At 43.5% G+C, this 27747-nt stretch overlaps 1 protein-coding gene across 1 annotated transcript in view; it reads right to left on the minus strand.

Moving 5' to 3' along the window:
- Positions 1-756: 756 nt before the first annotated feature.
- The window catches only part of BRINP1 (BMP/retinoic acid inducible neural specific 1), an 88451-nt gene continuing 61460 nt past the window's right edge, over positions 757-27747 (minus strand). Inside the window, exons 4-9 of the mRNA XM_065854066.2 lie at positions 27188-27357; positions 25859-25964; positions 19652-19888; positions 14438-14660; positions 6708-8735; positions 757-927 (exon numbers count right to left, since the gene is read on the minus strand). Of these exons, the coding sequence (XP_065710138.1) occupies positions 7595-8735; positions 14438-14660; positions 19652-19888; positions 25859-25964; positions 27188-27357 (1877 nt within the window). The 3' untranslated portion in view covers positions 757-927; positions 6708-7594. The remainder of the gene's footprint in view (positions 928-6707; positions 8736-14437; positions 14661-19651; positions 19889-25858; positions 25965-27187; positions 27358-27747) is intronic.

The raw sequence follows: 27747 nt of genomic DNA on the forward strand, positions 1-27747 counted from the left end.
TGTAAATGTCTTAGGGAAGTTTGAAAACCAGATCTCAGTAGTTAGATGCATGACATTTCTATAATATATTCCTGTCATCACATTGCAGAACAAGATTCAGTCCTAAATTATACCACAGCCCAACTCAGAAGGAGATGCTGCACGCTGTCAAGAAAGCCTGTCCCAGAAAACAGACTGAAATAAGGATTGCTTCATCTCTAGAAAATGTCTGTTACAGGCTTCACTTTGCACCAAAATCAGGCACAGGGAGTACTCTCAGGCTTGGCCTAAGCATTTGAGATATCACAAGTCTGAAACAGAATCCATGTCCTGGTAGCACATCATTATACATCTTTCTCAAGGTCACTATCAACACATGCGAGAGTGGGACACTCAGACACCAGAAACTGTCAGCAGAAATAAAAGCTTATCTGGAATAACCATTCCTGCCCTGTCATCTGCTCCTCTTCATACAATGGTCAGTCTTATGACTGAGGCTCGGGAATGACATTGGTCCCAGTTCTGAGCAGGTTTTGCCATAGCAAGTCAGACTATTTTGGGTTTCCCTTTCCCACCTCTAAAAATCAGGCTAGGCCTAAACCGATAATTTCTATTTAAGTGACAAGCTTGTATTAATTCTGTGCATGCCCAGAACCAAACACAATGAGACTTGGGTTGTAATCAAGATCTCAAAACATAAACTAACAGATACATTTATAGATACGTATTAATAAAAGAGATGTAATATAAATAGATCAAAACTTAACTAAATACATACCTGTATATAGAAATATGAAAGGCATAAGTTGTATTTCTGTCTTCCTGGTGTCACATTAGGTCTTTTGGCTTCCTCACTTGAATTTAGCAGCACCATACTCCAGGTGCTCTTTCCTCTGTTCCTGGCAGCATCTCCAAGACGTCTTGACCTTCAGCTCCCCTTGGCACACCCTGTTCAAGGAAATCTGTGAGCACCTTGGAAAATCATTCAGGTCAAACCTTTTTTTTTCCTATTTAAACAAATCTATGTTCTAGATGACTGACAGTATTAAAAACCAAGTGTAGCTCTGATACTCTAAAAGTAGGATCTATGCTGCATATTTCAAGCAGAAAATCTTGACTTTAAGTTTCTCTTTTTTAAGACCTTCTTTAAAATTTCAGTCAAAATAATTCAGTTGGACATTTTCTACTGGAAGCTGTTGTGCTGTTAAAAACTAAGGCACCTCACAGCAATTTATCACTGGCAAAAGCATCCCTAATAAGCAGAATGAGTCTGTGTGCTTTTCCCGTTTCATTTTGCTTCTTTGTTCAGTTCAATTTGCTTGACTTTTTCAGTGGCATTAAAATATTATTTTAAGCTGCACTGACATGATGCGTGCTATAGGTAATATCTAACGGGCTGGTTTTGTTCAGTACTGAGCCAAAACTGAAAAAAGGAGCTGAAGAGACACAAGATGGGTTTGGGGAGCGAAAGGAGTCCTCCCTGAGTGGTGAGGTCAGTAATCCAATTTCTTTTGTGCCTGCCTGTATCTGTCAGGGTTACCTCACCAGATCTTGCTCCTCCATAGGTTCTACTCCTGTGATTATTTTTACTAGCAATACCATTTGTAGTTCTCTTGCGGAGGGACCGATAGCCTGTTTTTCTGTTGTTGTTATTTATCCTAGCTCTCTACACAAGGTCAAATTTCCTTTTTTTTTTTTGTTTGAAAAGCAAGTACTAGAGACCAGCAGGAACCATCCCATAATTGCATGGGTAAACACTAAAGATGGGGACACAAAATGGTGTACCTGGGGCTGTCCCTGTAGATGTCTTTAATAGCATTGAATGCCATTAAGATGCTTAGCCAGCCACATCCCACCTTATGTGTCCTGCTAAGATTAATCCAGCTCACACAGGAAAGATACTCCTGTTGTGAGACCCACTCTCACCACAGTGTCTGGTGGGTTTTGTCAGTATTTATCTAAGAAGCCATAAAATTAGCAGGCTGAGGAGCACCAGAGCTCACCTGTTTCTTGTGGTCGAGATTAATATGGACAGTCTTGTATATGCGAAGGTTTGTTTTGGATAGCCAAGGGACACAGACTGGTACCATTCGTGTCTTTTTTCTTGTTACACAAAAAGAAAGTCATATTTGGTTGAACAATATATTTGTACCAAGTGCCCATCTTTTGTCAGTTGAAAATTCAGGAGGAAGGACTGAAATTTCCAACGAGTTTTGTATAGAGCTTTTAGTCCTCATTGTTTTCCATATTTATTTAATTTACAGAATAATCCTGATGACAGTAAGAGAAGGTAGTTTTAGATTACGGAAAAAAATATTATTGCAAGAAGTCACAAAGAAAATGTGAGGGATGTTAATTGATAGGTGGATTCGAAAAAGTATCCTGGACAAGAAGAACTAGAGTCAGACTGGGTCCAGCAGGTCTAATGTATCACTTCAAACTTTTCAGGGTAGAAAGAACATGGAAATGTCTCCCTTATGACCTTCTCATGCCTTGTCTCATCTTCTGCCTCTCTTCTAAAACACACCACCGACCACCCTCCTGTCTCTACCTTCAGACAATAAACTGCAGCACCTCATCCTTGTGCCATTATTTTCCGCCCTTTCAACAGCACTGGGATAGATCCACAAAGGAAAGTGCATTAGCTGGAGACAGGAACACATTGCTAGGATTGCGATTTGGCGTTTCTCCTCCAGCACTGGAACTGAGCAGCCAGGCCGGGGATCGTGCTGCACCCTGGTGCAGGAGGTGCTGTCTGCCCAACGTCCTCCTGTGTTCTAGCAAGTGGGCTCAAAAGAACATCCTGTCCGTGGCAGCTGGAGTCCGTCACAGCTGTCACAGGAACATACGCACACAGCCTGGGCTGGAGGTGGATTCTGGCTCTGGAGGGAGGCTGGGCAAGTGGCCAATGAGCCGCTCACACTTGCCCATGTTTCCCTTTGGAGAAAGGGATTGCTGGCTTAGCACAGGCAGAGATGGCTCTGGGGAGCCTTGGTGTTCACTCGTCCCATGTGTAGCCCACCCAAGAAGATTCAAATTCCATACACTGATTTTGCCAGGGCCCTGTGGCCAGTCTTGATTTCTTTGAGGTCACTGGGAGCAGATCTCCAGTGTTCTTTATGCGAGGGCAAACAGGCTCCCTGGGAAGGGGAAATAAGAGGGGAAACTGTCTCCATCCTTTACTTCCCTGCCTTCTGCCCTGTCACCTCCTCCCCCTTACTTGTCCCCTTGTCCCTTCCCTCCAGGATGACATTTCTGCTCCAGGATGTGGTTGTTCTTGGAGCTCTGGAGGCATCAGTGGGTCTGATTGGGAGGTCACAGGGGTCATGCCCTTTGCCTCTGGGGAGGGCAAAGCTGCTGAGGTCCAGATTATTCCTGATAATTTTGTGTGATAGCTAATTAATGGCCTTCCCACGTTTCCATGGCAACCCCAGGCTGTGCTCTTAGCCCTGATCCAAGTGGGCATTCTGTACACTCCTGAAGCTGTAGAATCAGCATATTAATAAGACTTGCTGACGTCTTTTGCTTTTTGCCACATCGGCTGCTAAGTCTAAATTAGAATAACTTTTAAAAAGCACATTTCTTAGTAAGCCCCAAGTACATTCTCTCATGTGACTCGAAGCAACTGATCCCAGAAGTCTTCTGCGTTTAAAGGGAAGAAGCAGGTGGGTTCTGCTCTGCCTGCTGACTTTTGCCATTCTTTGCCTTTGGGACACCTGGCATGTGGCTTTTCTTGTTTTCTCTGGGTTATTTGGAAGCTCCAGCTTTCATGCAGTCCCTAATTTAACTGTAGCAAGAGACAAGTATCTACCATGATTTGGTATGACCATCTCTGTTTCAGCTGAGCTGGACAATCTTATGGATTGGTCTGTAACTCCTTCTTGTACAGAGGGAGGAAGCTGAGTTCCATTCTTGTACATTTAAGAGAATTGTTACTAATATTTTCAACGTCCCTTTCGTCATTAAACTCTATAATAATATCTATTGATCTTGCAGTTTAGTAAATAGGTTAAAGTTTTCTCTGGGACCCACCTCATTCTCCTCTAATAATTACCCTCCATTCTAGTCATTGACTTGTCAAACATCTTTTTCTGACTACCTGGAGGACTTGGACATAATTTCCTCCGAAGCCCATTAAAACCACCATAGCACCCATGTGTCCTCTAGGAGGATCAGAACCACTTTCTTTTATGAAGACAGAAGTATGCCAGATGCCTCCACATCTTCTATTACCTGCAAAACAAATACCCTAAAACAAACCTGCGGGATCTGGTTCTGGACCAGGTCGTCCCCTTATCTGGGGACGGTCATTTGGGATCGAGCAGTGGGAGCAGAGCATGGGTCCTGCTTGTGGCAGACATTTCTAGCATCAAAAGCACAGTGTAGCATGGTCCAGGTCACATTTGATAGGGTTGTTTGGACTTGTTTTTCCTTTTTATCTCTAACATAACCTTTGAGTCCAAAGTGGTGGCTGAGCTGCCAGATAGCTTCATTTTTTCACTGCTCTGAAGGACAAGGGAATTTATTCCTGACACTTTGACTTAATTCCACCACAAAATCTCATCTATGCATGTTGCAATGCGGCTCCAGATTGTTGTGTTGATGTGCCATCATACCCTGGTGCCACATTGCACCATCAGGTACTCCCAAGGTAAGTTACACACACTGACAGAATATCTATGCCAGACTTATTTCCATTTTTCTATGCTTCAGCTTCACCACTCCAGCCATGGTGGATACCCTAGCTCATGTTAGAAAATGCGTCTGTAACTCCATAGCTGTCTGCCATTGCTTTGGTCTGAACAGGACAGCAGTGATTTAATGTTCTGTGGGTGCCCAATATCTTCCTTAATGTTTGCAGTGTTGTCCCCTGTGCTGAGGCCCAGTAATACCAGTGGCTGCTCATCCCAATGCATCATTAAAGACACATGAGAGCAATTAATTTGATCCCTAGCAGTCCCACCAATACAGTGCAAGGTTTAGCTAACATGTTGCTAGTTACCCACGAGATATGAGATTTAATTGCAACTTCTTTGGCTTCTAGACACTAGAGTTGGATACTTTTCTCATAGGAAAGCAACTTATCGAATTAATTTCACTTTGTGCTAGCATATTCACTATTCCCAGCCACGAACAAATCCCATCATTGAATGCAGACTGCATCTCAGGCCATAGGTTGCTCATAAGCAGTATTCAGTATTTTTAGAGCAATAACTATAGTTCTTTTCAGTGTCAGCTCTTTGGGTCATACATGTAAATTAAACAGTACATTGCTATTCCCTGCTTGGATGGATGTAACTGTCAGGAACATTATTTCCACTCGTAATTACATATTTGACATTCATTTCCCATGAATACTCTCTACTATTTGCTTAAAACTAACTTCCATGCATACCATTGCCAGTGAATTTTCCCGTATCAGAAAGCTGACACAGGAATGTCAGACCCATAAAGAAACCTCTTTGAATGGTGGGGTCTGCAAGTATGGATGTCTACTACACAAAGCAAAGACAAATCAAATGAAAAACAAACAAACAAACAAACTGGGGAAAGTAAGCGTGCTTTTGCAATTAGGACTCGTTTTTGTTTCTTACTAACTACCCAGATAGTTTCTCTTATGCCCCTGATTGCTAGTTCAGCAGGTGAGTTCCATGAATGCATATTTTCCTTGAAGTATCTAATTCCTTCTCAGCTTGGATGAATATCAACCAAAACCACACAAATTAAACTAAATCTGAAGCCAAACTTAACTGTCTGAGTCCCTAGTGTCACATGAATTACACCACCATGCATTTAGCTCTTTCCGGAAGAACTGATGTTATTCTCAGAATCTGAGCCAGAGCCTCCAAATAAGAACATCACAATTTCTACAAGACCATTTTGAACTCAGCTGAATCAACACATTAAATCAGAATCTTGGACTTCAGGACTGTCCTCCCTGCTCAGGCCTGGTTTTCCCCTGGATATTCCTCCAGCTCCACAAACTCACAGAATCTGAGATTTACTTCTCCCTTCTTGGATGGCAGAAACTCCAGTCTGTCACTAGCACTTCTCACCATCAACTTTAACTAAAAAACAGTGAGATTAAGATAAGTGCCCCACTACTCATCTCCCACTGCGTTCAGCCTTCATCACCCAGCTCAACTGATCCTACATCCATACACTCCATTCAGTACATTGTTTTTAAAAAACACACACTCCACAAAATTTTATATAGATTTTAGGTATTTTTAGGTGTTGTTTTGGGGTTTTTTTTTTTTGATAACTTGGCCCTTTTAAATTTGGTTTTATCCATACAAATTCAGGGTGGATTTGGGTATTGTGCTCTTCCCTCCCGCTTTTACTACTTTTAATACTCCCTCCTTTTTACTACTTTCATGGAGATTTTAATAAAATCTTCTCATCTGTAAATTTTCTTTGTGAACAAAGAAAGTGTAAGTGTAATAAGGATATTATTCACAGCCACAGAAACATAAGAAAGTGAAAGGGAGATTTCCTTCCCCCCCCCCCCCAAAAAAAAAAATGACATGTACCCTTGTGTCTCCAGCTTTCCTTGGAAATGTATTTTCTTGCATTGTGCTTTGGTTTTTGTGGTGCTGAGGGTTTCCCAGTGTTATTGGAAAACCCAGAACCCGAGGCGGAAAGCCAGACTCGGGTTTGCCTGTAAGCCTAGGTTTATCAAAGTGGCGTATGATTTTAGCTTTGTTCTAGAGACTCTATTGAAGTACCTTAAAGACAAGCGACTCCGAAGATCTAGAGGTGTTGATCCTCATGGGGTTGAGCTCTGACAACACGGAAGGCAACAGCAGTTGTGATGCATGAACTCCAGTTGAGTAAAGCAGCCCAAGGGACCTGATGTATCATTCTTCAGCAAGTGTTGAGACTCTACCTTGGGTGAAAACTCTTCCAAGGTGGAAATATCAAAGTGAAGACACCTGAGACCTGCACCCACCCTCCACCTTTTATGTGTTTTCTCACCAATGAGGCTTTAGTTTTACTCTTAAAGGGCTGACATCACCTTTTGTCCTCCAGCAAAGTTCAGCACAGGCTGTGTGAATAACTCAGTGTAAACCTGGTATAAATCTCAGCAGAAGAAATATCTTTTATGTTTAACCATTTACTCCCACTATAGGAATAATGGCAGCTCTTTTACATTTACATATAACTCTTGTTTGTTTTGATTTTTTTTTTTTTTGTCTCTTTATCTTGGCACCTGCATAGCAGAAAACTTTACAGTTCATTACAGAAGTTTGTCCCTCTCTCTGCTCCTCCCTTTATTTGCTGCCCCCAAGGACTAGCAAGCAAGACCCCCAAGGTCAAGAGAGAGTAAAGTGTCACCCTTTTATGACGGATTATGGAAATAACAAACATGCCTGACAGTTTTATACAGCTGCTAGAACGGGTTTAGTTTTCAACAAATGAAGAATTTCCTCTCATTTTTTTCTTTTGTATATTAATTACATTTTACAAATCTTGGTTTCCCCCTTATAACTTTCCCCCCACTTTTCTTTCTTTTTACATTTTTTTCTTATTTTTTTTTCCTCTTTTATTATTATTTCTTTTTTTTTTTACAGCAAAAGGATCAATCACCAACATGTCCACTGAAAAGTCCGGGTTAGCAGAGTTTGGCTGTCATCTGGTCTGACTGTTTGAGGATCTCAGTGTTGTACAGGTCTAGAGCGTGGTTGACACGGATGATCTCGCTGTTGGTGAGCTTCAGGCGATGCTTGAGCATACAAGAGAACAGATCCAGCTGGGGCTTCCCAGGGGCCACAGGAGGTGCCAGTCTATTGATTCGGTCCCGAATATCCAGCAGCAAGAGCATGACGGAGGAGGAAGAATAGAACTGCCCGCCTTGCGTGTAGGACTGGTTGACCTGCTGCACAGCACTGCGCAGTAGGTCGGCGTTAAAACGCAGGCTGTAGCCATACACCTGCACATCTGAGATCTTGATGTAGAACTGACGCTTGGTGGGGTCAGAAAGGTCCACGGGCCCTTGGCCAGTCTCGTTACGCAGCAGGGAGGGCAGCCGAGTCCGGCTGCGTAGGTAGATGTGGACAGTCTCGAAAAAGGTTTTCCACCGGTTGCCCAGCAGCAGGGTCCAGTTGTAGCACTGGCTGTTTTGGAGGCGGATTTTCTCCCAGCGCGGGTAGCCGTACTCCCCAAAGGGCATGTTCCAGCCCTCAGAGTGACTCCCGCTGAAGGGGTTGACGTAGACAAAGAACATGGGGTCCAGGCTGCTGTTGCGCATCTGGCAGATTCGCATGGAGATCCCGATCACCATGTGGATGAAGTCCATCCGGTTCTTGTTGCTCTTCAAGGTGAGGGACATGCGTTTGCGCCACCTGGGATCAAAGAAGGTGTCCAGGCGGATCTCGTTGCTGATGAAGGTGGTGTGCACATACAAACGAGAGTCCATTTTCTGCAGCAGGTACTTCAGCTCTAGGTCCTGGAAGTCCAAGTCCGTCTCAAAGCTGATGAACTGCTCGCTCCGCTCCGAGTCTACGTTCTGGGGCTCACAGCGACCCCGGTAAAGCTTATAGCCCTTGTTGCATGAGCCGCAGAGAGAGATGTTGGCAAGGCTGCACATGGCACAGCTGTTGTTGCCCCCGATGATGCAGGGGATGGGGCGCTGGCACAGGCTGGTGCCACCATGGCAAACGCAGCTCCTCTGGCTTTCCAGAAAGGTCCCCCAGAACCCATTCTCATTGCAGTAGAGCAGGGACTGGACCCGAGTAAGCCATTCCTGTATTGTCCTGCAGGTGGGAAGAAGAAAGCATTAGCATTGTAGAGTCTCACAGAGCCTTTGGTATTGGCATCTTACTGGAGCCACAGTGTTTTCAGGGATATATCTGAGGCAGAGCTATCAGAACGCTGATGCCCTGCCGTGGCATCTGGGAGCTATTCCAGTCTATTTTGAGACTGAATCTTTCACCTGCTGTTTACTCCTTTGGCGAAGAACAAAAGCCCTCTAAGAAACACCCAGAAGTTAGTATTGATCATCTAAGATATCTCTCTTCACACTGTTTTAGGAGCTGAGGCTGGCACAGTCTCCTGCCAAGAATCCCATCAGTGCCACAGTGACAAAGTTCAGCCACGGGCGTGGAACTGATAAAACCATGCCAGAGGCTGAGGTGTTATCGGATATTACAGGTCAGCATAACTTCTAGGTGAGCAGGAGAAAACTCCTCTCCATGTCATTGGTAACTCCCCCCACTCTCCAAAATCAGACCTGTAATGGGATGAGGTAAAGCCAGCAACAACCTCTGCTTATGGTGCAGAACTCAATAACAGCACAAAAGAGGGTGGAAGTCAGGGTGTGTAGAGACAGAGCTACTAGAACGCTTTCTCATTTTAAAAAATCTGCTGCTAATTAACCTCCTCTTACAGCCTGTGCCTTTAACAAGCATCCACACTTGCCCATTCCCAAGCCCCACCAGTCCCACAACTGCTCTATCATCACCCTCACCTCCCCATCCTTACGAACGACACCATAACCCACGTTTGCTCTTTGTGTAACCCACTCGCAACATTGCCTTGCTGCCCCCTTCTCCCTCCTCCCCGTTGCCCTGGGAAATCTCAGCACAGCAACTCCTTTCTCAGCATCCTTCAGCAGAACCCCTTGTTCAGCCGCCTGCTCCCTCCCCTCCGCCTCCCCCCCCAGCTAATGAATACTTCATTGTCTCCTCTGGGCAAAAAAGTTCTCGGGAGTGCTGCAGTGAGAGGACTGGCTAATGACAAATTAGGATTCAGTCCCTGTAGAACGGGAGGAGTGATTATGGACAGAGGCTCTCAGAGCTGGATTAGTGAAATTCATGGCACCTGCATCGCCTGACCTCCGAATAATCATTAAGCTGTAGGCTGTATCAAAGAAGGCATTAAATGATACAGCAGCGAAGACCAGCAAGATAATTAGGGGGAGGGAGCAAGTGGAGGGATGAGAGTATAAAACAGAGGAAAGTGCTGGAAGGAAAGAAATAATCAAGGAACAGAAGCAGAAACGGTAGGGGAAGAAAGAGGGGGGAAAATGTGCAGGTAAAAGGAAAAATGAGAGAGAAATGCAGTGGGCAGGAGGAACAGGGATGGACAAAAGGGAAAACTGAAACAATGGCAATGACTGAAAGACAGAGGACAGGCAGGAATGAAAAGAAGCGGGAAGAAACTGAATGGAAAGAAAATAAAAATGAGTGAGGAAAAAAGTACATCGACAGGAAAATTCTAAAGTCTTGGATGTGGGAGGAGACAATTTCCATATGCCTCCTGTGGTAGGGAGCTGCCAGGGTCTCTTTCCCCTATTCACAGCAAACAGGAGCTCTCCTGCTAGAGGAAAAGACAAGGTTGGCTGGGGAGCTTGGCAGCAAGGCAGTGACCTCTATAAATAGAGGGAGACGGTGACAGCTCTGGTCCCTGGAAAAGTGCACTGGGCTCCTCCTGGCTCCCAGGACAGCTCTGCTTTGGAGGGGAGGGGACAGCACAGCATGGCATGATTGCAAACCATGCTGCTGACAGCAAAAAACACTCTCAAAACCATCCCCTGGGGACTGAGTTTGCCTTCTGCTCATAGGTGAATTTTTGTTCACTTTTTCAGTAACACAAATATATTTTTTTTACACCATCTGAATCCTTGCAGACCCTGTTTAGAAAGACAGCCACATGCACTTGAATTTATTATAGCAAGGTACCCAGATTCCAGGTTGAATCTCCCTAAGGTGCTGTGAGTGCACCTTGATTCCTCCACACGCCTCTTTGAAAGCTTCTTTCTTTGCCTCTAACCACTGATCCAAGCATGAAGCTGTGGGATGATAAAGTGGAGGACAAGCTAGAACTAAAGCAACCCCCCAATATACAAACACTATTCACTGGCTTGCAGGAACGTGTATTTGTGCCGTGCTGGGTTGGTGCATTACACAGGTTTTACATGTGGATAATGCCACTGAGTTCATGGGACAAGGACTGCCAGGCTGTACAGCGGAGAACGCAATAAACAGTGTCAGGTGACCATATCCTATCTGTCTTAGGAAGAAAAAGAATATATATATATTCTTCTGTCCTTACCTTACACTGACATTCAGCAGAGTAAAATGAGAAAGGAGTTTAGGCTGATATCTTGCAATCAAAAGTAATAATTTTCCTGTTTGCCAGATCAACTTTGTGAAGGGAGGATGGGAGGAGATACGGAGAAAGAGGGTTTTTTGAGAGGTGTGTGTGTATATGTCTTAGCATTCAGCAAAGACACAAATAGGACAAAAAAGAAGAAGAGTCATCTATCCACCATCCGCTGATGGCAGCAATAAAGGACATAATTAAATGAAAATGCAGAATCCAGGGCAGAGCTGGGCATCGGCTACAAACTTGACAATGGGAAGTGTGACAGAGTGAGAGAGGAAAAGTGGATAAATTACCCCGTTTTGTCCTGCAACTGGGACAGGATAAGAATACATGCAGGTCCAGGCACAGCCCTTCAGCTGACAGGAGGTACTTCTGTAAACACAAACCTGTGATGGCTCAGGCTGATGTGAATGGAACCAAGAGATGTCAGGGCACAGGGAGGCTGAAAAGAGCCACTGTTGAAAAGCTGAAAGCCAGTAGAGTAGCCATTGGTTTTAATTTTAATTATTTTCTCTTTCATTAGGAAGTATTCAGTTTACCTTTTTCCCTCTTAATATCATTGCAAGTTATTTTGTCTTGTGTTTGCTACCTCTGGCCATTCAAAGGATAAAGTACTAGAGTACGTGAAATTAAAAAAAGGAAAACTATGTCTTCAAAGGTCACTGTCAGGCAATTTTACACTCAACTTTAATATCTTACATTCCAAACTAGAATGGAAAAATGTGAGATTTATTTTGCTGTGTCTTATTGCTGTTGCTCCCCTGGCAATACTGGGAACTGGTAATGCTGGTAATCATGCAGACCTGGTTCACCATTTCAAAATTACCTCTTGTGACCAAAATAAAAAGTTTTGCAGGGCAGTGTTGGGGTTTCAAATGAGAAGTGGAGGTCAGGTTAGACAGAAAGGTGATGAGTTATTTTCTTCCCTCCTGCTTTGTCATCTTTCAGGATTAATCAGGTCTGGGGAGGGGAAGAAGCTGATGGGTGTCCCTTGAGATGCAGCTTTGTTGTAGATGGTGTCTGAGGTGATTAGAAAACCAAACCTTACCAAAACAAAACAAAAACCAAACAAAGCAAACAAAAAAACCCCACAGTCAAAAACCTGATCCAGCAGGACTGGTTTGGGTTTTTTTGTAATTCCAAGAAAAACTGTAGAGATTTAACAAGATTTCCTTTGCAAACTCACCTTTCACTTTTAAACCAGCACGAGCTGCTGTGGAGGTACTTTTGGGCTTTCTGTATTGGAACAGCGAAGTAAAAAATGCTATTTTTATTCCCAGCAGCTGTGAGATGTATTCTTAACTAATAACAATTTGGCTGGAGCCCAGAACATGTATCAACCCCCTGCTCCAGTGGATGTTATTTATATTTTACATCCAGGGTTTTAAAATATAACTATAGGTAGTCATTCAACATTGAAGCTTTAACAGCTGAGGAGTGGTTTCTTTTTTAAACCAACAAACTTGCCTGCAAAGAGTTGGTTTTTTAAGCAAAAGCAGTGCAGAGCAAAAATATATATATATATATTTATTATTATTCTTCTTAGCTATTGCAAAAGGTCATGGAGAACCAGCCTAATTGCCAAAAATCCCTATTCTTCCTTTCTTTTGGCAACACCACCCCTTCCTTTCCCTGAGGATAATCAACAGCAACCCTATTTCTTTTTTACCTTGCTTTTGAATATATAAAGTAGGCTTACTATTATGTGTATTAAAGAGAGACAGGCTTGCCCTTAATAGAACCTTTCCATCCTTTCAAAGCCCCTGGCATGCTTGATAAGCGTCTGTCGTTCTGTACAGTAACAATTAGAAAATTAGAGTATTTCCAAGCCCTGTGAAAAGAAGGGTGAAATGCATCCCTCTCGCACTACACATCTGCCTGCCGAGCGCCTCCCCTGCCTAACTACAAATGCAGAATGACAAATAAGAAAAGAAATTATAATATGCCTAGTGGTGTTGACTTAAACAAATCAAGCACATCAGTCAGCTAAAAACCCAGCTGCCATCACCCATTTCGTCCTACTTCCCCCAGATTTTTACAATATTCGTTGGAGGCTCCCTTTCTGCGTGGCTGACTTTTTAAAATAGACGAGAAATGCTAAAGACAGATTTCTCTGAATGCTTTACAGCAACATGGTTGGCTGGATATTTGCTTGCTGCTGCTTCACTTCGTCGTTGTTGTGGTACAACTCAAAATGATGCCTGGACATGCCTGTGATTCTTCCACCAGTTGGTTTGTTTATAAAATCTCAGCCATTTGGCAGGAATGGGCCAATTTTGGGAAGTTCTCCAGACTTTTTTCATAAACTTTTAAACTTAACAAATATTTCTCCTCATCCCTAGTAAGTCCATGAAGTCTTTGTCCAGAAACAAAGAGATTTCTTGGTAATTAAAGAATTGTTAAGCCCTGGAGGAGTTTCCTGAGCTGCACAGTGATGAAATGAAAACTCTGTGCTTAGTGGCCAGGGGCTGGATGATAACAGGAGACATCAATCAATCAGTTTATTTTCACGAGACTGAATATTTAGGTAAGGAGGGAGGTGAAAAAAACAGTTCCTATACAAATATTAACTTGACCTGACCCTTTCATGATAAGCACGGAAAAAAAGACACTTGGACTCATTTTTTCCTAGATTTTAACAGTTGCTTCACTCCGGACAACGTAGAAAGAAACAGGAAGAAATGTCTATTCAAACCCATGGATGCAAGTCTCCAAAAATGATTGGAAACTAACTGAAACTCAGCCATAGGTCAGGGCTGGAAGGAGCCAGCAGGAGGTGAATATTGGATATCAATAGTTACTGTAGCTGTAATGGAAAATCTGGTCTCTCCATCTCTAGTAACATTGCCAGGCTTCTGGTCAGTGCAGCTTTGCAGGTTCATTCTGCATTTTGTAGAAGAGATGTGATCTATTCCCAGTGAAATTAAAGCTTCGCTTTGGTGACATTCATTGAGGAACACAGCTGAAGCATCTTGTGCTCCATATGTCTGCTTTAACAGCAAATGGAGGCTGAAAACTTAGCTGTGGTACGTGACACAGGATTGTTTTAAAAGCAGCTTAGTCTGTTTGGCTGTGTGATATCAGCCCTGTAGAACATGATGGAATAAGTGGGTGCCCTCCACCTGGGTGGGTAAGACCACACAGAAGGGATGTGAATACACTTCAGTATGTGATACAGGTTACCTACACCTCCAGAAAATTCAGCCCACTCTCAGACTAATTTTGCCCCAGACCTCCATGTCAGCACATCCTATATCCAAATGCTTCAGCTGCTGTGTTTTGGGTCCAAGCCCAGGCTCAGCTAAATCACCCACCACACCACTCCCACCCCCATGAAGGGTGAAGGTACCTTTCTCTAGGCAGCTGGTGGTTGGGATTGTGCCGACACCGGACACTGAGGCCAAAGAGTTTGCGGGCAGTGCGCTGGATCTTCTGACGCTGGGCTTCCAGGTTGCTCTGCAGCAGCTTGTAGCGGGTCTGCAGGTCCCAGTCGTTCCCCCAGTGCTGGTGGATGCTCCCGATGGTCAGGAAGTGGTTGCTAGGTAGCCTTTTCATGAAGGATTTAAACTCATCTGGAAGACACAAAATTGTGGAGAAATACAGAGTATAACGAAGTTACACAGCTTTTTATTAGGTTGGAGAACCAGCCGTGATGCACGAGGCCGTCGGCGCTCTGCTGAAGGGAGGGGATGTCCATTAACGCACTGGTTTGTTATTCTGCCCCGGGAAGCTCACTAATTCCATGGCTGTTGCTGCTCCCATATGGGAAACAAAACCCAGAGAATGTTTGGTTGAAACAATATGGTTAATATATACAAGGTAGATTTTTTTAAAAAAGCAAAATCCCTGGGGGATGGGATTATAGTCTAGGGGTTATGAACAAAAAGCAGGGAGTTGTAATCATTGTCAGTTAGAGAGTTCTCATTTAAATTGTTGTTCAGCTGCTCCTAAAATGCCGTTTGTTGTTGAAGTCAAATCACTTGGGCAGTGTTGTTAAAAAAAGAGAGAAAAAAGGCTTTAAAAAATCCCCAGAGGAAGGGTTTGAATTGTGTTAAAATATCCTGCTTTCTCATTTTTTAAAAAAGAGCATTCTGATTCTTTTTTTTCTCGTTTAACTTCATTTGAAGTTAAATGAGTTGCTTTATGTAACAATGAAATTAAAATAAAGTAGTTTGCAGGGCTAAAGTCAGAACAAAATGTGTCAATTTTAGCCAAAGGAAAAAATCTAATTGGTCCAAAAATATGTTGTTGAATGTTGTTTTGTGATCACTTTATTTCCATTTGATTTCATTTGACAATGAAAAACACCGTTATGTAGGGCTTGTCTGAGTTTTTTTCATCACAAACCAGAAAATCTGATTCTGTTTCTGACCACCCTTTTCTTCCCTACTGAGAAGTGCAGTTTGCTTAGACTCTGATGACCAGACTGGGACATCCTTGTATGGAAAAAACATGGAAAAAACAAATGATTCCAACTTTCTCAGTGGAAAATAACCTGATTTTGTTTTGAGGGGAAAGGGGGGAACACAGCTGAGGGCTCCCAAGATGGTCAAGGGCCATATCCTATGAGATCAAATGGAGGGAGCCGCACTTGTTTAACGTGGTGAAGAAGAGACCAAGGGGCAATGTAATTACAGCCTAAAACTGCTTAAAAGGTACAAAGGAGAGCTACTCTTTCTCTTAGAGACCAATGATGTAACAAGAAGCAATAGACAGTTTGCAGCCTTAAGAAGTTCAAATTATTTCTTTAAAAACTTCTTCACTTGGAGGCAATGCAGCACTGGATCGTGCTGCCCAGAGATGTAGAAGAATCTCTTGTTTTAGACTCCACTAAACGAAACCATGGCAGACTCAACCTACCCTGTTTCCCCAAAAACAAGACAGGATCGGTATTAATTTTTGCTCCAAAAGATGCTTACTTTTTACATGTATCACTGCCTGGACACTATTTAAATTGTCTTTTTTATGAGCCGTAACTAGGGCATATTTTTGGAGTAGGGTTTATATTTTGAGTATCCTTAAGAATCCTGAAAAATCATGCTAGGGCTTATTTTTGGGGTAGGGCTTATTTTTGGGGAAACAGTGTAGTGCTAGTGGGAGTCCTTCTAGAGGGAGGTGGACTAGAGCCCTTCCATAACCCCCACAATGTGTCCAACAAGAAATGCAGCCATCTCTTCTTGAAAGCTTTCTACATTATTTTTCTTCCTTTCCTAATCCTTTTTTTTTTAAAAATTCCTTCATCCCATTGTCAGAAGGAAAAAAGGACAATAGCCAAAAAAATGAAAGCTTGTAAAGGCTGACATCTTTTCAAAAAAAAGAAATTATCCATAGAATTATTGGAGAAAATCGGGCCAGATAATTTACAACCTATTCTCCAAATCTTATATATATTTTCATAACAGATTTCCTGTTATTCAGTAACTTACAATTCGTGCTTAACTGGCTAACAAATAATATCTATGCATTAGTCAGTACCATCATTATATAGATGGTAAATGGATGTTCATGTCCTACTCATCACATGGTGAAACTGAGCACCTAATAAAAATAATTATCATCATTGCACAATGAAGATCCACGGGACATTTGCTTGTCTTGTTTCTTCCACAAAGATAGCTGAGAGATTCTTTTTTTTTAAATAATCTCTCAGGTTTTCACTCTGTTTGTAATGCTGCTTTCAGTGCCCTTCTCCTCCCCAAAAATGATTCAGTGGTCCTCTGAAACTATCATCATGTATAATTGCTTCTGTTGACCATGCTGATTACTCCTGGTACCTTTCAGCGGTAAAAGCCTTGCATTCGCTTCCCACCCCTTATAAATCAATTTCCTCAAAAGCCTGTTTGTGCACAAGACCAAGCTCTTTTCCCTCTGATGATGAATGTGCTACATTTTTCATAGAGACGGGCAAAGGGAGAAATTTCAGTGCAGTGCGCACATTTTGATACTGCAGTGCAACAGTGAGGGGAAAACAAATGAGCAAAATAAAATCTGGGTGGGGTTGTTATAAAAAAAGGGAAGCAGTGGGTGAAAAAACAATCAAATACTTTCAAAAAATAGTTTCTTCACTATTTAATTGTATTTTAGTTATAACTATCCCTGGAGGCCCCAACCAAGACTATGGCTGCATTGTGCTAAGCCTTGTACCTTTCTGGGAACAGCTCATTCTGAACCCTGAGAATTTCCAGTTAACTAATAATGCTGATTGCATTTGGTTGTGTTTTAGTTCTCTGGACAGAAAATGTTGCTGATGGCCAGGACTACATTGCCCATAATGCAACAGGGCTCCCTATTTTTGCAGAGTCACCCAGTGCCCTGGCAATGACTCAGCATCACAGGTGGCACCACAGCAAAATGGCCATGTCAAACGTCTCTTTCAAAGATGAAACTTTGATTATTCTCAGTGCTTGTCTTTCCAGTTTTTTTAAAAAATAAGCATTATTTTCTCCCAATTTACACATGAGCAATGGACTAAGAACTCCTGAGCTGATTCAAAACAGCGCCAGTTCACTGCAGCCTCCTTGACTTCGAAGCTGCCATCCCAAATCACACCAGCTCTTCGTTTGCCCCACACGATTTTTCCAAATTGACATAGGAATCCAACACAGATCAGAAACAGAATATAGATCTTTTAGGCTATCAGCAGCCTCCTGTGCAAATGGTATTTGCTTTCAGAGCACTCATGTGCTTTTCAGCCCACTTTATTGGAAAAACCTTCAGATGCCATTAGAGATTTTGTTTCTGCTGTTCATTATGAAGAAAATCCTCTAGTCATGGGGAATATTTATTAAAACAAAGGAGCAAAATACTAATATTACATTCTTCTGTGACAGCAACTTTCATCTCAAAGAATAAGTTCACGCATGGTGCAACAAAGTGATGAATGAGATGCAGCAGCTTTAAACATAAAGATAATCACTCCATCCAGCCCCAAAAGGCCTCCAGCCCTGGGTGGAATATGGCTCCAGCACAGCAGAGAATTGCACTGGAACGTGTCACTTTAACATAGCAAATGAAAAACACCTTCCCCCGTTGAAATCTCAAGGGAAGGGAGACTGAATATCATTATCTTTGCTTAGATCAAGTGCAACAAGTACAGAATGTAACAGTAAAACAATCACTCTGTGACTGTAATTTCTCTTTCTCCATAGGGCTCTCGCCATCTAGGTGTCTGGGTGAGATTCCCTGGGAATGTAAAGGGGTTTGATGAGTGGTGGCCAATGTGTGGCTATTGAGCATCTTGGGCGGAGGTCCTGTGCCACAACTAGCAACTAGTAGCGCTTAACTAGTGGCAAAGCTGTGCTGCCAGGCACTGCCAGTGATCCCAATTTGTGTGGTACTGAGCTAGTAGAAGCTTCCAAAATCCATGTTTCACGTTTGCCCTGGTGTACCCACCCCATCCATGAATCTATAGAAACCCATGGACTTCTTCAGCTAGTCACCCACTTCTGGAACTGGCCCAGCCTGGTGGCTCCCCATTAGTCTATGGAGGGCTCTTCTCAAGGTGGTCATCGGCGCTGGGCCATTAATTACTACTCTGACTTTGCTCATCTGAGCACCAAATTGACAGTGTGAGCTGGACATGAAAATCTGTGCAACAGCAGAGATTTCAGCAGGGTTCACATTTTGAACTATGAAGCAGTTCTCAATAGCTCATGGAGGAAACATAGGCTGCGTCACTTCAACCATTAACGAGATTAAGGTGACCTTCAACATCAAGAAAGAAATTGTTGCTGGGAAGACTTCTGAAGAAGAATTCTTCAATGCCTTGAGTAGAGCTAGATGGTCCCTTCCTCATAGTTTTCTTTCCTAACATGGAGACCTGGACAGCTGTGACAATAATCATTAAAGAAAACATATTGGAAGGTAACTGGCTAACACTAAGAGATAAGAGGCAGCACAGGGATAAGAAGCTCGTGATGAAATTCGTGATTAATGTAGTTGCACTGATAATATTGCTCTCTTTCCTACCTCAAGCCCTTGAGAGTGATGTTGCAAACCTACTATGGGTTACCAGCATCAACGTTGAACAAACTCCACTGACACCTCCAGTGTCACACTGGGAAAAAGTGAAGAGAGAAATGTTCACACGAGCAGACATCGGCACTGCAGGAGAGAGAAGTCATTTTCCCTTCTCTCTATCTCAAATGAGGTGTCATCTGGCCTGTGCTCTCTCTCCGTGAATTGCCTTTCACCAAAGCAGAATAAATCATTCATGCAAATCTGAAAAGCAATTTCTGCATCATTCATATTGTGGAAGTTTCTCTGTAGAACTATTAAAGAGAGATTCTGAGCTGGTTTAGTATGAAAAAACAGATTTTTAATCAAACAAACTGTTGCATGGAAAATATCCCCTTATACATACAATTATGTGTGGTGTGTGGTTTTGTCTGTATGTGTATAGATTAAAAAGGCAATCCCTCAAGACTAAGATCATGTTTTTAGGTTCAACATCCTCTATTTTTATCCAAACTGGAACATAAGGGAAGAAAGAAGTATTAACTGGTATAACCTGACATGCTTTGTTTGAAATAAATCAGTTGGAAAACACATTTTGCTCAGTTACCTGAATTCTCCAGATCTTTATAGGCTTCTGTCCAGGTCTTGGCCATGTTTGCCAGCGTGTACTCCATGATCTGGATGTCGGTGATGGGGCAGTTGCACTGCGGGAACTCCTCCGCACACTGGCAGCCGCACTGGCTGTTCCGGCAGATGTACTCGCCCTCGCCATTGCACATGATGTAACTCAAGGCAGACTGGACAAACTTCTCTTGTAAATACTGAGGGAAGATGATCTGGAGACCTGGCACAGAAACAACAGGCAAGGATGTGAAGGGGAAAAAAAACCCAGTCATTTCAGATATCTGTTCTTCTTTTCAAAAACTGTTTCATTAACAGCTTGGGAAAGTGACGCTGAGGAATTAAAAGCTGTTGGGATATTTCTCTCGGAGCTGTCATAAGGAAGGTGGGGTACACATTGTGCAAGCAGCGAGTTACCTGAGAGCAGAGCCCATCTGCTCTACGAGAGAAGGGTGACAAATAACGTCCCCCACCTCAATGCCCAGTGAACCCCTTTCATCCCAGTCCTGGATCCTGGTACAGTACAAAGCACCCGAACGCAAAGCTTCCCTTATTCCCAGGTGCAGGGGTTTTTTATCCTTTGCAAGCAAGTGCTCATTCAGAAGTGATGAGCGTTATGCTGTTCTGCCATGTTTTGAGAGAGACTAAATAGGTTTGGTGCACAGAAACAATGAAACTACACACTGAAAGAGAAAAGAAGAAAAAAAAAAAAGAAAAGAGAAGGAAAATAATACAAGCAAACACTTGCAGAGTTAAGTGCCCAGCTCCCACAGTATAAATACAGGAGTTGGTACCTGACTCTTTTCAGCTCGCTCCCTGCTAGGAAGGCTACTTGCCAAATCCTATTAAAGTGCAAATGGATGTAGTGTCAGTGATTTCAGTGGTGCGCTGAGGATTTACACTGCCTGAGAGATCTGTCCCCACATCTCCTCCACAGCGAGTGTTTGTGCGTCCATCCATCTGTGCAGTGTAGGTGTGTACCCTTGCTCAGGTACCAGAGGACACGGTAACAGTTAAAGTGTTTGTCCGGTGGACAGTGTACATGTTTTTCCATCCTGTCCTTCTCCAGCTTCCATCCCCAGGCTCCCTACAGATGTCCCTGAGGATTCTCACAGCTGTTTCCCCCTACCTGGCAAGTCCTGCTTGTCACACTCAGTCAGCATCTGCCATGCACAAGGCAGAGATGACAATAACTCTCAGCAAGTGTTTCGGAGGAAGCCCAGCCTGCTTTGCCTTCCTTGTAAAAGGCCCAGGGATTTCAGAGTGGCAGATAAAGGAGTTTATGGCTCGAACAGCAGAGCTGAACTCCAGCATAACGAAGGCACGCGGGTCAATTACCCATCTGTTTGTGTTTCTATTGCGCTGAGTTACGGTATCCGTGGCTGACAGCTCATTGGAGTGGAAGGAAAATAAGGCAATAATTCAGAGGATGAGAGTGTGTGGGAAGGGCAGGAAGGGCTGTGACTCCTTTCAGGAGTTCAGACCCATCTCTGTGATAGGTCATGTTCACCTCAGGCAAGAGAAAAGCATCAGGCAGCAACCCCAGGACCCCCATTACCCTTTTGCTTTTGATTCCACAGAGACATCTCAGCCTTGACAAGGTCCCCCTGAAGACCGAGTCTGGGGGGGTTGGGGAGGGTGTTGAAAGCATGGGGACCTCTGTTTCCCCTCCCACATGGCCAGGGCAGGGTTTCTGAGAGCACCATGGCTGGTGGCAGCAAGCTGCCCCTGTGTCTGACCGCATTGGCAGTCGAGCGTGGAGTGGTGGCAACCATCAGGCAGGATGAACACAGAGCAACCTTCAGCTGGAGAAGACACGTGTGACACTTGCACAAGGAAGGATTTCAAGCCTGGCACTTGGAGGCACCGTGTCTGCGTAGATCCTGCTGCCTTTTCTGCAGTGCTGCTGCAGGGAAGGGAAGGGACACGCAAAGAGCTGACCACAGTCTGCAGCATCCCTGGAAACACCTCAAAACCAGTCTAGTGGGGATCAATGTTTTAAGGTCCTTTTGGTCATTTCTGAGATGTTTCTCAATAAGCAGCTCGGCTTTCCTCTTGTTGTCAAGACCTGAGGTTCAGTGCCTTTTAGGGATTTATCTGAAGCAACCACCACAGAGGAATGGTTTCTTTTCAAGCCTTCACAGTGATGTGAGGGATAGTGCCATCTGCCAGGTTCCGAAACTTTCCTTCAGGATGAAAAGAAAGTGCAGTGCTACTGAAGAATGCTATTGAGATCTGTAAAAGGGGCTTGGAGAGCCTGAAGGCTGCTAGACTCACTGACTTTGCGAGCTCACAGGACAGGGGAGCTGAGCTGCTTCATGTGCATTGACTGTTTATTCATGGTCCATGTCCCATGAACAAATCTTTCCACTCTTCGCTTCATGGAGGACCAACCTGCCCTGGTTGCTCCTCCAACCTTTGAATATGAGGCCCAAATGCCCATAGGCTCTTCAGCTCACCATGTTTTCTCTTTGAATTTTATACTCTGATAGCAGCACTGCCATGCTGCCTGCTACCACCTACAAATAATACTAGCTTTGAGAAAAAAAGGCAACTAAAGTTTCAGGGAAAACACTTTGCATTGCAAGGGACATCTGTTTTGTGTCTCAGCATGTGCAGAAACGTCAATACCCTGCCATCTCCAAAACATAACATGGTCCCATCCTACACTGCAGAGTGCCTCCTGTGAATACATGATTTTTGTCCATAAAACTCATGGTTTCTAGAAAAGATGTTTCCAGGATAACCTTCTCTTGTAAGAAATTATCTCATGTTTAAGAGGTAATCAGAGCCCCTGTACACTTAGCACCAATTCAGCAAAACACTTTATATAAACACTTATCTTTTATCAGGTAAGCAGTTCTGCTGGAATCCATGCAGTTAATTGTCACATTTCACAAGCAGCACATTTTCAAATATGTGCTTAGACCAGGAACACACAAATCCAGCTACTCATTGCGACACATGTGTGCATATACTAAATACAAAGCCCTAACTTTATAACTGCAAACATGCTGTAGGAATGACATGTGATGCTGGGATCTTCAGGCCAGGAATTTCCTTGTGGAATAAATCGGTTTTAAGGCTACTGAAAATCAACCATGCCTGCTTTCAGTTGACATGTATACTGGACTATTTTCATGGGCTGAACCCCTCAATTCGAGCCAGCGTGTGCAAGGAATGGGTTCATGCTCCACAGCAGCCTCAGTACATGATAATACACAGAGAAGTTTGCTGGTGAGGAGTGTTAACAAGAATAGCTTAGTTTTGAAGGCAACTTATTGATTGGAAGGAAGAATTCTGTTACTCTGTAAAGCACACACTTCCTCTTTAAACATTAAGAGGAGCACAGATTTGATATGAGTTTGTCTTCGATAAATACAGGCAGAACATGAAGTGTCTGACAAGGGAGCGTGTCCTTAATTCACCTAGAAAAACTATTAGAGAGACATGATTGGCTTTGGACTGTATATAAAAAGCTTCCTGCATTAAAAGAGGTAAATTTCCCCAGCTTTAAATTAGAGCTATTTGAAACATTTTCCACAGAAGAGTTCTCTGTTGAAAATGCAGTTTCATTGAAGCATTTTGTGAGAGCATGTTGACTCCAAAAGCTCTTTTGACAGGGAAAGGTCTAAATGTATTTTTCATACTTCCTCATTTTGTTCCACTGAAAAGCCAAAATGTTTTGTGTTGTCATTAGTGCTCTGTCCATCTTGGCAAATGCTTTAATATTAATTGTAATGTAAATTTTAATACTCTGCCATATTTGTCATAACAAGCTACCTAAGATGCAATATTTTCTGTTTAATATCACAATGTTTAGAATAGCATAGGAAGATTTTACCTTATTGGAATAGTGCCATGTTGCAATATTGATATATAATGTCAAGAGGATATGTCTCTGGAATTTTAATATCCTGAAACTTTTCAAAATTTTTCCTTTTTTTCACTCAAATTTTAGCCTAGAGAGCTGTTAGCATCTTCCCTTCCCATGCTCTGGTTTCCTCCTATTCCAGGCAGCTCGTGCATCAGCCTCGCTGGAGGTGGAGGCAGGAGAAGTGATGGCTTTGTGCTGGTGGCAGGGACAGGAGGACACAAAGTACAAATGAATGCAGCCACCTGTGACATCCTGGCCCACAACAGGATCCCCCCAGTACTGTAAGGGGACACAGCTGTCCCCATGCACAGGACAGGGAACTTGACATGGATGTACGTGCATAGTATCATAGAATTATTTTGGTTGGAAGAAACCAAGTCCAACCATAACCTAACTCCAGCACTAAACCATGTCCCTAAGAACCTCGTCTACATGTGTCTTAAACACCTTCAGGGATGCTGACTCCACCACTTCCCATGCTGGGTCCATGTGGATGCTGGTTTATAAATCAGTCACGCTTTTCTGCCCATGTACCCACAGGTGCAGAACCAGACACCCTGCACTGTGCATGCATCCAGCTTGTATCTCCAGGCTGGCTGACCTTCCCAAACCCTACATGCAGCCATTGCATCGCCTAAAGGACACGTCTTGGAAACCATGACTCTCAGGGCTGGGCGCCAGCAAGCAAGTTCAGAAGCAGAAATTCTCCCTGTCACAAAGATGCTGCTCTTTTATTGAGCTGGCCCCAGACAGACTGACAGGAAGGCGGTAACATGGATTTCTGCCAGCAGCTCATGCTCGGTTGCTAATCAGATCAGAGGAGACTCGGTCACGATCCATTACCTGCAGCCCTGTGACTAATTCCTAATGAGGCCTCTCAGAGCAGAGGTACAATCCTGGGTAATTATCCCAAGAACTGCACTCCAGATTAGGCAGAAAACACTCAGGTGTAGCTTTAGAGGTCACTTTGTTCTATGAGGAAGAGCTCTTGCCTTCCTCCTTTCCCTCTCATCTGCTTTGGCCTCTCTGTGCACTGGGTTATGCCATGAAGCTCCATGAAACCCACGTGTGATTGACCCCTGAGGTCCTGTCTGCTCCCACCAGAAATCTCAGCCTTGTCCACCTTCCATCCCCTATCACTTCTAAATTTTCTCTCTTCCTCCATCTCCTTCCCTCTCTTGGGTATCTTGCTTTTTCTCTTATTTTGTAGGATCAGATAGCCAATAGAGATCTATTGATTTACCTACTTACCAGTTTCTCTGCCTATAAACTGAGCTGTCTGCCTATTTAGCAGTTTACCTAGCTATCTGATGTGTCATCCTTGGGTTTTCATTACCAGCAGCCATCATAACAGTATATAAAAACCCCTCAAATTGTTTATTGCTAATTAGGTAAGAACCACAACTCAGTGACTTAGATAATCACCGAAATAGTGAAAACCACCTGCTTATTATTTTTAAAGGCAAATAATAACAACAATAATAATATATCCACAACATGACTCAGTAAATGAAACTCAGTTTCTGTGAAACCAAGATTAAAACAGCACTTGCCAAATTACACTCAAAGCAGAAGATGTAATGTAGCCCATTCATCTGAAAAATTAAAATTTGTGCAAGTACAAGGATTCCAGAAATAAAACCATCTGGGAAAATGAGCAATTAAATCCCACATTTCCTTATTTTGTCAAAAACTTGGGAATAACCATAGTAAATTACATGCCCAGTGAATTTTCTCCTCCTACTGAAGTTGACTTCTTGCTAACCAGCGTGTATTTATGTATTAATTCAGTCATGACCTCTATCTGTTGACTTCTGGACTAGTTCCCCAACCGGGACCGAAGCCATGGCTTCTGGCATCTAAATAAAACCTCCGTGACTTTTCCCAAAGATTATGGTCAGTAGAGAGCCCCAAAAGCTGATCTGCAAACCTCTTACGTAAATCAGCAATTTGGGAGGGACAAAGAGACATGGGCAGAATGTCACTTCAATATTAATGGAAAAGGTCAAATTTATTTATATCAGTGTGTGTGTAATACATAGAAATCATCAAAATTCAATAGCAGGGGGAGCCAGACACTTTGCTGGGGTCCAGTCTGCAGTTTCTTGTGCTTTAAGCTCAGTCCCTGTCAAGCTCTGGCTTTGCTGTGCTGAGCATCATATGAAGCCACCAGTTCTGCTTCAGGGAACTTGGAGCAAAAGCAATGATCATGGCAAACAGAAGAGTGGACAAGGCTAGGAAAAAAGGCCACCCCTCTCTCATTTCATCCCCCACTCCATACCCTCTATCACCCTCTCCCTCATTTCTGAGCCCTACCTTGCAGGTGGAGTTTGCTCTCAGTGCTTTGCAGAAGGACAGAACTCACAGAGTCCAGATTGTCGTAGCTGTTACAGCCCAGGGGGCCAGTCCGAGTTTCTGTTACCTGTGGAGGAGGTAGAAGAGAGAGAGTGTTCCCATCACATCTTCCCCAAGCAGGTCCAGACCTTGTAATATAACGACCCCTTGTCACCAGCTGATGCAATCCCAAATACATCTTCCCTAATCAGGGAAAAATGCTCCACATTGGACTGACACAGCTAATGTTTGGCACACTCACAAGCTGAAAAACTAGAGTTAATTCTATCTGCTTGCTTTATGGTACTGCATGTTATTCTGAGCTTGGCAAGGAGGTCCTGCAGATTGATGTTTCTCATAGAGGATCTCCACTGGAGAACATCAGAAGCCAGTAGAGGAATTATTCCCTGGCTTCTCTTATTGGAAAGCAAGACACAGAGATGGATTGCCAGCCCACAATGGTGCCTAGAGCTCCCACAGCATATGTGCACACCATCCTTATGCTGAGGATGGATGGAGGCACAGATGACCTGCAGTGCTGTTACTGTGGTCGTTGCTGTTGGTTTCCAGCCATGGAGGAGAGCTGCCCTTCCTGAATTCAGATGGGGTGATTATCTGCTGTCACTGTTTCAAAATCTCAATTCAATTTCCCATCCAGAAGGGAACAGACTCAGCCACGAGACATCACAGAACAATAACAAGAGCTGAAACCTTTCAGAAGTGGCTAACAATGACAACTCCATCCACATCACCTTCCCTGGAGTGAACTCTGCAACAATAAAATCCCTCCCCAGTATAGGATGATTGCTTCCAGAGAAGGCAGCCTTTGTCTGCAGGGCCATTTTCCCTATTTTGTATGCTCTGAGCAGCTCCCCTTCCTTCCTGCTGCAACCCTCAAGCTGTCTCTCAGTCCATTTCATTCCAGATGCCTCAATAATGCCACACTGAGTTTTTCACCTTTTCTTGTAGTAAATTCATCTGAGAGATGTTTAGCAGCCTTACACCTGCAAGAGGAAAATACTTCTGGGTTGCATGGGGTTTCCCTTCCAGCCTTCATCTCTGATCTGGATTATCTGCTCCATCTCTCCCTTCCAGAGGTCACTGCCACATATTGTGGAAGTCTCCTCTCCTGCACAACCATTACACTGAATACCCACCTCTTTCCAGATGTTACTGGCCCTGGGGAAATATATTCTTCAGTAAGGTCCATAAGAGAACAACCTACCCCAGGAAATCAGCCCTACCCAAAATCCCTACAGTATTTGTATGGACATACAATCTTCATTGTCTTCCCAAGGCAAGATACAGTACCTTAATTGCTCCGGTAGAGATCTGGATCTCATGGAGTCTCCTCATGGTGCCATCACGGTCTACGAAGTAGGAGGAAGCAAGCTGGTGCAACGCTTCAACGCTCTGGGTAGCATTTCCCGACTTTCTGTCGAGGCGGCTTTTGTCCATGTACATGGTCAGGGCCTCCTCTCCTGCAGCAGAAAGAAAGGATTTCTGTAAGGCCCAAAAGGATGCCATGTTGGGTCATCTTCACAGGAAGATGATATCACATGTTGCACCTGAAGAAAGAAAAGTCCGACACCTAAAGCACTCTGAAATGAATCCACCTTCCTCACCAGAACCTCGGTGTTGTATATATGAGCCTCTTTCTCTACTCAACCAGAAAGGCCAGGTCCACCACACCTGTAGATCAGCTCCAGTGAAGAGAGTAGATAGCGTTTTGGACATTTGTTATCCAGCACATCTTTACCACAACTGCTGGAAAGCATTCAGACCAGTGTCCCACTTGAGGAACGCTTTTCTCTGTGGGCAGTGCTGCAGGAATGACCCACACCTGACCAAAGGAGATGCCACTTTTATGC

This window comes from Patagioenas fasciata, chromosome 20 (genome assembly GCF_037038585.1).
Source record: "Patagioenas fasciata isolate bPatFas1 chromosome 20, bPatFas1.hap1, whole genome shotgun sequence".
NCBI classification, from domain to species: domain Eukaryota; kingdom Metazoa; phylum Chordata; class Aves; order Columbiformes; family Columbidae; genus Patagioenas; species Patagioenas fasciata.